This window comes from Buceros rhinoceros, unplaced genomic scaffold (assembly GCF_000710305.1).
Source record: "Buceros rhinoceros silvestris isolate BGI_N320 unplaced genomic scaffold, ASM71030v1 scaffold31725, whole genome shotgun sequence".
Lineage (NCBI taxonomy): Eukaryota > Metazoa > Chordata > Aves > Bucerotiformes > Bucerotidae > Buceros > Buceros rhinoceros.
Genome location: NW_010413964.1, coordinates 13114 through 25409, shown reverse-complemented (window position 1 = coordinate 25409; position 12296 = coordinate 13114). Strand labels below are relative to the sequence as shown.

At 53.2% G+C, this 12296-nt stretch overlaps 1 protein-coding gene across 1 annotated transcript in view; it reads right to left on the bottom strand.

Moving 5' to 3' along the window:
- Positions 1–489: 489 nt before the first annotated feature.
- KIF9 (kinesin family member 9) overlaps positions 490–12296 on the bottom strand; it is a gene marked incomplete at its 5' end in the record, with an annotated part of 22850 nt that continues 11043 nt past the window's right edge. Inside the window, 9 exons of the mRNA XM_010136946.1 lie at positions 490–597; positions 1144–1248; positions 3005–3120; positions 4780–4959; positions 6440–6648; positions 8319–8501; positions 9264–9394; positions 10143–10233; positions 11270–11325. Coding sequence (XP_010135248.1) covers positions 490–597; positions 1144–1248; positions 3005–3120; positions 4780–4959; positions 6440–6648; positions 8319–8501; positions 9264–9394; positions 10143–10233; positions 11270–11325 — 1179 coding nt within the window. The remainder of the gene's footprint in view (positions 598–1143; positions 1249–3004; positions 3121–4779; positions 4960–6439; positions 6649–8318; positions 8502–9263; positions 9395–10142; positions 10234–11269; positions 11326–12296) is intronic.

Genomic DNA, 12296 nt, shown 5'->3' with positions numbered 1-12296 from the left:
CACCACCTGTCACCGATCTCCATCTGGACATCGAGCCGTTGACCTTCTGGATACACCATCCAACTATTCCTCATCCACTAACCAGCTCACCCACCCAATCCATCTCTCTCCAGTGTGGAGAGAAGGATGTTGGGGGGGACGTGCCAAAGGCCTTTGAGAGCCCAGACAGACGATGTCTGTAGCTCTGCCCTTGTCCACTGACGTGGTCACTCCATCAAAAGTGTCAAGTCACAGAGCTGTGACTCGTTGCTCCGTTAGGACCATGCCCCATTGCCTCCGTCACGGGGAAGGAGGGAGGCAGAAGCAGCCCGGGTTGTCCACAACAAACATCCCTGTCGCCACGCTGCAGTTTCCAGAGACGCTGAGACAAAACCCAGGGGGTTGTTTTTTCCCTACTGTTTATTTTGGATCGTTCTATTGTGGACGCGACCGTGAGGCACCTTCTGAGGTGACGCTGCTGGTGTCGAGCGCCGGCTGAGCCCACATCTGTTACGTGACGCACAGGAACGTCAGGGGCTTGTTCTTCCTTGCCGCTGTGATGATCCCGGGTTTCTTTCGCATTTGCCTGAGGGCTGACATGGTCCTGGCGTAGGTGTGCTGGAAAGGAAGCCAAAAGGATCGTTATCATGAGCTCAGTTTTCAGAGCAGGATTTTCACCTGTAAAATAAAAACCCACCTTCCCAAGAGGTGCGGGAAAAAGCCACCCCCATCAGTCCCATCGCACCAGCTTTGCTTTGCTGGCGGCAGATCCCAGCAGGCTCAAGAAGGGCCACAGGAAGCCCTGGGGAATTCTCCTCCTGAGCATTGAGGAGCTGGTTTTGAGGCGTTCTTCAAACGGTGGTGGTTTTTGTGCAGCCCTGTTTCTCCTAAACACACGGTTCTTTTTGGAGTCCCGCTGAGCTCAGGGCTTTGGTGGTGTCTTATGGTGAGCCCTTGCCAGGAAGCAACTAGAAGTGAGAAGCACTGAGATATTTTTCTAGCAGACTAGCACGGGACAGGGCCTTTCCATCAGCCAAAGAATGTTTCCAAGAGCTCTGTTGTGCTACGGAACCAAACCAGCATCTTTCAGAAGGCCCTAGCCAGAGCGGTGTCAGTTAAAGACTGTCCCAACGCGAGCAGGAGGCCGGGCCAAGCTGAAATTACCTTCTGATCACTCCTCATTTTCGCCCGGTAGAAGGAGACCGAGCCTGGGCAGTCCGGCAGCGTCATCTCCTGCATCCGCTCGAACCTCTCCTGCTCATCTTCCTCCTGCCAGCGGACAGACGGACCCCGGTCTGTGTCAAAAAGACATCTGGAGATACGGAGGTCAACAAATCCCACTTGAACACTGACTCAACCAGCTCTCTGAAGCCCCAGAAGTGAGACGTCCCCCCTCCCCACACTGTAGGTGAGCAGATTTGGGCAGAACTTGACCCAAAACCCATCTTCAAGTGTAAAGCCCCAACGGGAGTTGCCTCAGCTGCCTCCTCACAGCCGTGCTCTGCCCACAGGACAGTCTCCCTTCCACCATGAGATAAGTTCACAGTCTGAGCTTCAGCGTGGTCCCCCTGAGCCCAGCCAGCTGACGGCCATGCCCACACGTCTCCAGGAAACCGTCTGGAAGGTGTGAGAGCACCGAAGAGGAACAGGGGGTGGAATGAAGCACTATTTTTTAAGCTACCAGCTTGTTTTCAGGCCAGATTTGAGGACAGCTCTGGCAGGCTCTTTAGGTCGCCTTCTGTGGCCGTTTATGAGTAGCCTGGAGAAGGTGACAGTGACACACTGGGGGGATAAAAGGCAGGTGGCCAAACTGAGCCATGCCCAGAGTAAAAGATACACACCCTGGAGAAAGGGGTCAGAACAGTAAAGCAGGAGTCAGGCTGGAAAAGGGGAAATGGTTCTAAGCAGGAAACAAACCTCCAGAGAAAAATGAGGCGGTTGCCTCCCAGACCGATACGGGCCTCAGGCTGGGAAGCTGCAGGGAGCTGCCCAGTGAAAGGAACCAGAGGAGAAACCAGCACTGAGCGACGTTACCAGAATGCTACCTCCAGCCTGAAGATTCCTGCCTGTAACATCAGCTGTGAAGGGGGTGCAGGGCCCTAACAGGGGTGATGACAAGAAATCCAGGGCTGGAAACCACGAAGGGAGTTTTGATGGATGGATTTCTAGCAGTGGATTTCCAAAGAGGACCATCCTGGACCTGTGCTGGGGGTCAGGGGTTTCCCATTGACCTCCTCAGTCTTTATTCACATGGGGGTTGTTGGTTGGTTGGGGTTTTTTCACTCTTTTTTGCTATAAGTCTGTGTCTGTAGCTGAAATCTTCCACAGGTTCCATTTCAAAGGAAGAGCTGGGCCTGGGGCCTGCCCCCACCTGCTGGTCTCTGCCATCTGCAGAGGTTGAGCAGCAAGAATGGAGTGTTAGACCTACAAGCAAAGGGCCAAGTCCCCCTCGCAGCCAGGGTGGGATGTCCCTCCTTGCTGGGGGTCACTTGGTCAGGTCAGACTGAGTGGAAGTGGGGCTACCACAACAGCGTGAAGGGTTTGAGTCTGACATCTAACAATGAAGGACAAAACTTGGAATGACTTCACAGGATCATTGAATCCTGGAATGGTTTGGGTGGGAAGGGATCTTTCAAGCTCATCCTGCAGGGAGCAGGGACATCTGCACCCAGAGCAGGGGGCTCAGAGCCCCAAGGGCCATCTGACCTGGGATGATGCCAGGGATGGGGCTTCTGCCACCTCTCTGGGCAACCTGGGCCAGGGTCTCACCACCCTCAGAGTCAAACATTTCTTCCTTCTCTCCAGTCTGAATCTGGTCTACCCTAGAAAAGCCTCTTCGTGGTAAAGCTAATTTTAACAAAAGATGTATCTTCAGGTAGTTGCTCTCGGTGTCACAGACAGCAGCATTTCAATGCTGTGAGAGAAAGGGCCTGCTGTACCCTCCTCCTCCTCCTCCCACAGGCTCCATTGTGCCCTCCTCACCGTGCCATGCGTGACTGTCAAAGAGAACACGCTCACAACTCACCAGGCACATGACTCTGTTTATGGGAATCATTCCAGGTCTGATGTTGCCACGGGGCTTAAGAGCTTCCTGCACGTCCTTGGGGATGAGGAAGGACTCGCTGTACCAGATCTCGAACTCTGCAGAGCAAAGTGGGGAGCAATAAACAGGGTTGTAATGTCCAAAGAGATGAGGGTGGGTGGTTTCTGGCTCTCTGTCCGTGGCTCAGATGGGACCTTGGTGCTCCTAAACTCTCAGAGGGGACCTCGGAGCTCTGAGATAGGACCTCACAACTCCACGTTCTTATTAGAGAAGCTCGTTAGCAGGACAGGACCTGTCCCTGCTGCCTGCCAGGTGGCTGGGACATGGTGGCTGGCCCTGAGGACAGTCCCTGGGCTTGTGGGAGGTGGCTGGCCACGAGATGGCACTGCTCCTGCATTCCAGAGCCACCCCAGCTTGGTGCTGGCCACTTGGAGTGGGCAGCACATTCGGGGTCAGGTTTCAAATCCAAATGCTCATTTGGAAGCACATTTTCCATCCCATAATAACCAGTGAGAACACACAGCAGGTGGAGGCACTGTGGGCATGGTGCCACACCACTGCCTTTTCAAGCTCGTTTTAGCTCTGAGATGACCTCATCGCTCTGAGATGACACTGGGTCCGTGTCTGTGTGGTTAAACCAAGAGCAAACATCTGGAGCACCCGAAAAATGCCAAACCCAGATGCAACGTGAACCAGCGGCCAAGTCTTTACTTGGCCCTGTCCATCTCCTGCAACAAGCCACACGTTTCTGTCAGCGTGGGACACGCTGCTGGGTACAAGCTGTGCTCTGGCCCTGTGCAGTTCCTCAGCCACCACCTCGATTAGATGGAATCAAAGTGAGTACGAGGGCCATCAGTAGGAGCGTTATTGTCAACTTCATTGTGGGCCATCTCATCTAGACCAGGATTTTCCCATGGGAGGTTAGATCAGGTGATCCTTGAGGCCCCTTCAACCTGGTGTTCTGTGATTCTTTGATTCTATGAAAGGCTTTTACCCACAGAACTTCATCTACCGGTGTGACCAAAGAGCACTATGTCATCATCTGGGAGAGAGAATCTGCAGCAATCCAGTGTAACATCAAAAAAAACCCAAAACCCAGTTATCAAGTCTGGAAGGAGACAAGAAAAATGACAACAGAGGATGAATGACTTGGTTTACATAGAATCATAGAACCACAGAACCGTTTGGGTTGGAAGACACCTTCAAGCTCCTCCAGACTCAGCACAGTGTTCCCCCAGCACTGCCAGGTCCCCCCTGCTCCGTGGCTCAGCACAGTGTTCCCCCAGCACTGCCAGGTCCCCCCTGACCCCTGGCCCTCAGCACCACCTCCACACGGCTGGGAAACCCCTCCAGCCATGGGCACTCCACCACTGCCCTGGGCAGCCTGCGACAGCCCTGCACAACCCCAGCGGGGAAGAGATTCTGCCTCAGGGACAACCTCAACCTCCCCTCACACAACTGGAGGACGGTTCCTCTCGTCCTGCCGCTTGTTCCTGGGCAGAAGAGACCGACCCCCACCTCGCTGCACCCTCCTGTCAGGGAGTTGTCAGAGCCAGAAGGCCTCCCCGGAGCCTCCTTTGCTCCAGCCTCAACCCCACCACATCCCTCAGCCGCTCCTCAGCACATTGTGCTCCAGACCCTGCACCAGCTCCGTTGTCCTTCTCTGGACACACTGTGAAGTCCTTCAGCGCTGAGTTGCTCTCAAGCAGCCCAGGCAAACTGGAGGCTGTTGAGAAGCTGTCCTGGTGAGGCAGTACCTGAGATGAGTTTGTTCCGGCACTGGTCCACCAGTTGCTGGCAGTACTGGATTTCTTCCCTCAGGCCCTGCAGTTCAGCATAACCAGACCTGTACTCTTCCTTCAGGTCTTTCAGCTTCATGATGAGTAAAAACTCCTTCTCGTCAATTATGGTGTGTCCTTCCTCATCAACGTACTCTCCTGGAGGGTAAGAAAAGGAAACGAAGGTTTCTTGAGAGGGTGGAGAGGGACAAAGAACAGTTATTACACTTCAAACCACACGGTAGTTACCCGGTTATAGTGAGGTTAACCACACAACTGACATTTCCTTAGACACGCTCGCTACAAACACACTGCTGGAGTTGGCGTGGGGTCGAAATCGCAGCTGAACTCCTGAACCCTCTCAGATGCCAGTTCTCCGTACTGGTTCACGTGCAGATGAAGAGGAGGGACCAGGTTCCACAGAAAGCCACCCACAGGTCAGGCTGCTGAAGGGTGCTCATGGCTCCCACTGAGAAACTCCCTGGGCAGCCATGGCAAGGGCTGGTCAGCCCGTTGGGGCAGCAAAGCCAGTGCTACTTCCCCACAATAAACATCTCTGGTTCTTGGTTTCCCTCAGATCAGTTTATTCCTGTGGTTTCCAGCATCCACAAAAAGCCACCAGTGGGTAGATGTCATCATAAAGAGCAAACGGCCAAAAGAATCCCAGAACCCCCGACTGGTGGGGGTGGAAGGGACCTCTGGAGATAAGCCAGTCCAGCCCCCTGCTAGAGCAGGGTCACCAGAGCAGGGTCACCAGAGCAGGGTGCCCAGTGTGGCATCCAGGAGGGTTTGAGATCTCTCCAGAGCAGGAGACTCCACAATCTCTCTGGGCAGCCTGGGCCAGGGCTCCCTCACCCTCACAGCGAAGAATTTTTTCCTTATGTTCGGGTGCAACTTCCCGTGTTCCAGTTTGTGCCTGTTGCCCCTTGTCCTGGCACTGGGCACCACTGGGAAGAGTCTGGCCCATCCTCCTGACCCCTCCTTTAGCTGTTGATCACACTGATGAGATCCCTTCTCAGCCTTGTCTTCTCCAGCTGAACAGCCCCAGGGCTCCCAGCCTTTCCTGGGCACAGAGATGCTCCAGCCCCTCATCATCCTCAGAACCTCCGCTGGACTCTCTCCAGTAGCTCCTTGTCTCTCCTGAACTGGTGAGCCCAGTACTGGACACATGACTCCAGATGTGGCCTCACTGGGGCAGAGAGGAGGAGAACCTCCCTCAACCTGCGAGCCACAGTCTTCTTCATGCACTCCAGGAGACTGTTGGCTTTCTTAGCCATAAGAGTGCACTGGTGGCTCAGATGAACTTGTCATCCACAACAAGAAGCAACGAATCCGTGAAAAGACAGGCCCTCACTTCAACACAGGTTCAAGCTGATTTGCTCATCATGTAGCCAAAAGCAGGATCACACCCTATGGGAAAAGGCCCCTTGCAAAGCATGGTCATAAAAGTGTCTCTCTAAGAAGAGCAGACCAGTAGAGCAGCGTTCGCAGGGGGTCTGGCTCTTCGCCCCCCATGCACTGGCCAGCTCTTGCTTGCTGCTGGCCATTCTCTTTCATCTCACCACCAGAACTGCTTTAAAACCAGCAGCTCCTCTCTTCTGTCAGCCTCTCACTGGCCACTGTCCACACAAGGACTTACCCTGCTGCCACCGCTCCTGCTTCTGAGCCTCCAGAGCTCTTTGGACGTCCTCCATCTCACGCTTGATGAGGTTGATCCTATGCACTACCGATTTGCTCCTATTCTTCCTGGCAAGGAGGATGCTCTTGTTGTCTTTGAAGATCCGGCTGATCTCACTGCCACCCTCCTCCTTAAACTGCTCGAATGCCACGGGCTTGGGTGGAGGGGAGCTGCAAGGGAATGCAAAGAAAACACACACAGACGTGGGGAGGTCGGTTTGTCCTGCCCTGCGGCATGACACAGCTCGTGGCAGTGGCCATGGCTGAGGTTTGGGGAGGGTACTTCAATGGGCCCTTTGAGGATCTGGCCATGCCAGCTGTGCCTGGTACTGCCTCTGTGCCAGCCCTCACAAGCGCTTTCCCCAGCACTACTCCCAGAAGAGAGCTGTTTACGCAGAAACCATGTTCCTCAAGATATGCCTCAGAATTGAGTCCTCCCTGGAAAGTGGACCTTTCATGGTCTGGATTTTCAGTAAAATAACAAAGACTGTTCCTATTGCTCTTTCCTCGCTGGATTCCCAGCACAGACCAGTCGCCTCTTCCAACCAAACCCCACGGCTGTGGGTGTTGGCTGGCTCCACACCGCTGCCGCCCATGGCCTTTATGCAGAAAGACTGGATTCAAAGTGACGCGTGTCAATCCTCATGTCCTATGAAATGGCTTCAATGTCAACGTCCCCCCATGAGCATCAGCTCTTACTTCAACACAAACCACAGTGGGCCAAAGGAGAGTCCCGCAGGAGAACGTCGCACTCGGGAGTGAGCAGCCTGGATCTGGGAGAAGGTTGCTAGAAATCACCACATTCCTCAGTCCAGACTGATCAAAGCAAAACTCTGACCACTGCCTTCCCCCGAGTGACCACTTAAGGGCATCTCTGAACCGCCTCCAAGGCGGCATGAGGCTGTTTTCTGTGCCAAACTGCTGGCCAAGCGCTGGAAACAACAGCCACCGGGCAGGCGGCCGCGGCCACAGCTTTGCCAGCAGCTACCGAGCTACTTTAAGCACTCCGGGTTGTGTCTTAGGCAGCTGCAGGGCTGCAGGGTTGTTACAAGAACACTAAAACACATATGGGGAGCCCAGAGGAGCATGAGAACATGTTGAGGTGCTTCAGGATTCTGAATTCTCCTGGGGCAGCTTCACTGAGATGCTCTTCCCGGGAGGCAGCTCGTGATATCTCAAGCTTGTAGCTTGAGAGAGCTCAGTAAGAAAAGGCATTGGGCGATGGGAAAAGCAGTGTCCAGCCTGGTTTGTGTGGGGTCCTGCCTGAGGTCCGGGGAGCAGAACACCCTCAGGCTGTTGAGCACATCCTCCTGCAAAGAGTCCTTCATCTCAGTACCCTTTATGCCATCAACTCCATCCCAAATGAAATGAAATTCCTCCCACGCTCAGTTCTTGTCAGGGCACGAGCAGATGACTGGCATGCTGGCCACCCCCCACTCTTCCGTCTCGATCTGGCACCTCCTGGCATGATCTTGGGCAGCTCTTGACTCATTTTCATGACTCTGAGGAGTTTTGTAACTGGACATGTGGTCCCTCTGCCATTTTACTACTAACCAAAGGGTGAAGAGCGCTGCGATTTCCAGAGATTTCACACTTAATAGAGCAACTGCCCAGGGCAGAGCTCAAAGCAGGTGGAGAAGATCACCACCACCACCACCACCACACGCTGATACACAGGGTGTCCATACAACCTGTGTTGTCCCACAGTATATTTCTGCATCCAAGCAGTGCAGATCTCCAAATCCTTCCTCTTCACTCTGACGCAGGTCGTTGTACAAGGGGAACACAACGCCATCACTCCTCTGCCAAAGGGGATTCACGTCCTCCCAGGGACAGCTTACCTGGGCCGCTGGGAAGCCTTCACGGGAGCTGCCGTTGAGAGCTCTGCATCAGCATCTGCGGCGTCCTGGTCCCTTGCTCCTTCTTTCACATCCAGACCCTTGGTGGAAATGATTTCCTGACTTCTCGATGGTAAAACCCCATCCGGAGCTCGCGCAGAAGAAGGGCTCCCAATTCTTTCCTTCCTTCGGGGTTGGGGGGGGGAGGGAAAAAGAAACCAGAGTCATTAATTTCTTCACAGTAGGAACCTGGAACCCAAACACGCTGCAGGTGCTCGCGTTGCTGATCCAAACCCCAGCAGCCTGACGTCTCAGTGAAGCATCTACTGACAAGAAATAAGACGAGCCCTGTTCTCACACACCCTGGCCTCCCGCAGCAGGCTCCAGAAATGGAAGGACCTTTCTCCGCTTTCTCTGCTTGCTGGTTCTCCTTCCCTCTCAAAATCTCCCTACCTGCTCTCCCGTCCACCGGCCCTTTCTCCCTTTCCACTCAGTAGATCTCCTTCTACCCAACACTTCCCGCTGCTGTCCCCTGCCTGCATGTTCAACTCTCCACCTCTCTCATCACACCCTGACCCTGTCTGTGCTGGCCTGTCCACTCTCCATGTCCACCCTGCGCAAGTTCCGTGGTCTCGGTTCATCTATAACTGATGCACGGAGGAACCATCTGCAGTAAACCTCCCCCGTAACAGAGGTCCACCCTACCACAGGCTGTGCCTGCCAGCCACACACACTCCCCCAGCGTCCTCCTGATGGCGTGGCTGGTGGCCATGAGGTCACCGCAAACCCTTCCAGCACCATGCTGGAACATCATCCTTGAGGAAACATGTTAAGCTGGCTTCACCTCTGCCTTCCTCCATGGGCTGCCCGTCACACCCTGACCAGATCCGGTCACTGCGGTGACACGTTGTCAGAGAGAAGGGAGAGCTGCCTGGCTGCTAAACCCACCTGGCCTGCTCACTGCCCTTCCTGGGCTTCCTCTTCCCACCAAGTCTGGGCGAATACGGAGCAGCTCTAGTCGCCAAGTCCCGTCCATCCTCTTCCCACACCAAATGGCCATCCACATCCACCACACCTGCCTGGGAACAGGAGAGATAAAACATGGACCGGGAAGCGGTCTACACCATGACAGCTACATTTCCTTTGCCCAGCACTCTTCCAGCCCGTTGTACCTAATCCATAAATCCATACGTGCTAGTGAGTATTTCAGGGCAGAGCTTCTACAGAAATGAAGGGAAAACCAAACCAGGGCCAAAGTGAGCCTCAAAGTCACGGTGAATGTTCGATTAGGGGGAGAATAACTCAGGTCTAGCATCACAGAAAGAAAAGCCTTCCCAGAAGGCTTCATGTCCTGAAGATATATGAGATAAGGACATTTCTTATGCTCTTCCTCATACCGTCTCAACTATAAAACAGAGTTAAGCGCTAAAGTCCGTGTCTGGATTTCTGAGTTCCATACGATATGTTTACTTCGCTCCAGAAATTAGAAGGATTAATAGCAGGATCTCAGCAGAGGCCAGTGATCTGACCCCACCTCCTACAGCTCACTGACGGACAGGACACCTGCTGATTTATATTTCCCTCATTCCCATTTAGTTAATTAATCTGTTCAGATAAGGGGCCTGATCCTCTGCCGGTGTGAATCCCACTCGGTGAACTCGTGTGTCTCTACTCTGCGCACGTCATGGACACACTCATCCCATTAACATTCCTGAGCTTCAAGATTTCAGCGGGGAAAAGTGGAGAACTCGAGGCAACGCGCATTCCAGCAGATGGATCCACGTTTCTAAGCCAGCTTCTGAGCCGGGCTTAAGCACCAGGCGTTACCTTCTGTACAGCAGCGACAGCAGCAAAGTCAGTTTTGTCTATCAGAACATACTTGCTTCGTAGCCTGGCCTCCACTTTACGCTCCTGTTGCCTGGGGGAGAAAACAGCCCCTCACCATTGTGCGCAGGGACTATGTCAAACCCTGTAATATCCATCGATACCAGACTGACAAAGAAAACCATCTTTTCCCCATGCCCTCGCTCCCAGCCCTCACCGTCCTCCCCCTGTTCTTCCCCACAACCCCTGTGACCCTTAGCCACTCGCCTCTTCCTTTTTCTACAGTCTCCCTCCAGGCCTCTTCGATACAGAAGCTTTTGGGTGGCTATTGTAATACTTGGCGTCATCTTCAAATGGTCCAGATCAAATAGTCTGTTCAGTCCCATCATCTCATTTAACCTAACGGTTGGGTTATATAATACCCTTCTTCTCCTTTTGTGTTCTCTTCTGTTTCATGACATGGAAGCTGCTTGTCCTCATTTTTAGGGTTTTTTCCAGCCTGTCATTCACTTTCCCTCCTTCAGCCTAAACCACCAACTTCCATCATCCACCGGTGACATGTCCAAATGGCCACTTTCCCACTTTCCCTCACCCCACCCCACACATCAGAGTGCCTCGCTGGAAATAGCCACAGACCCTTCTTATGCTCCCCCAAACTTCTTCACGATCTTCCCTTGCCATGATCAAGTCTATCTAATGACTTCTAGATGCTGGTGTGGTGAGACCACACCAGATCATCCCATCCTACCCAGTCTGCTTTTCCTTCTGATCTGCTTGCAGACTGCCTTGAGCTGTGGAGGTGAGCCCCACGACCAGGGATCCTGCACAGTTTATGCTCAGCGATGCACATTTCACAGGCGGTTTTTTTAACCAGCCCTCACACAGGATTCACGAGCACCGGAAGAGGCAATGGACTTCTTGTGCAGAGACCAATGGAATTTGTCCAGAATTGTGTTTTCAGTTACAAGTTATTCACTGGATTTCATAATGATTCTTCACTGATGTCATGGTAAGTGCAGTGTCACAGACAGAGGCTTGGTGGAACTTCTAAACCTGACTGGGAAAGGCATCACCCTTAGATACGGACGCATAGAACGGTCTGCGTTGGCCTCAAATCAATGTTCTCTTACCTTACAATCAGTCTGAACTGCTGAAATACCTCCTGGACTTGCCTGACGTTCACTACCTGAGGAAGAGGTGCAGACAGTGAAGACACACGTGAGCGTTTCCACGCTTGGCTCAGCTGTACCGACTCAAACAGTTCCGACTGTGAGGGCTCTGCTTTCCACTCCCTGGGTTTCCACAGTCAAGGAGAGCGACCTCCGCCCTGCGCTGGCGAGCCAGGCGAGAGGGGGGACATTGCTCACTCTGAGGAGGTTTTTAAAGGGAGGAATCTGCTCAAGTGTGGTAAATTCCTTGGAGCAAACGGCCATCAGGGTAATGAATTATTCACAGAAAATTTACAAATGACACAGATGGCATCTACTGACCTTGTGGATTACAGTGCTACCTCTCACTTCATAGAATCACAGACTGGTTTGCATTGGAAAGGACCTCAAAAGCTCATCTAGATCCAATCCCCTGCCATGGGCAAGGACATCTGCTGTCAGTACTGTCGTGAGATACAAGCAGTTTTCATACAGCAGCTTTCTCCTAATGCCATAGAACAGATTCACAGAACGCGTTGGGTTGGAAGGGATCAAACTGGTCCAACCCCCTGCAGGGAGCAGGGACATCTGCACCCAGAGCAGGGTGCTCAGAGCCCCAGGGGCCAACCTGACCTGGAATCGTGCCAGGGATGGGGCTTCTCCCACCTCTCTGAGCAACCTAGGCCAGGGTCTCACCACCCTCACAGTGAAGACTTTCTTCCTTATATCTGATTTAAATCTCTCCTTTTTCAATTTAAACCCATCACCCCTTGTAAAAAAGATTGTCCCCACCTTTCCTGCAGCCCCCTTTAAATATATCTCAGAGCCCCAGGGGCCAACCTGACCTGGAATCGTGCCAGGGATGGGGCTTCTCCCACCTCTCTGAGCAACCTAGGCCAGGGTCTCACCACCCTCACAGTGAAGACTTTCTTCCTTATATCTGATTTAAATCTCTCCTTTTTCAATTTAAACCCATCACCCCTTGTAAAAAAGATTGTCCCCACCTTTC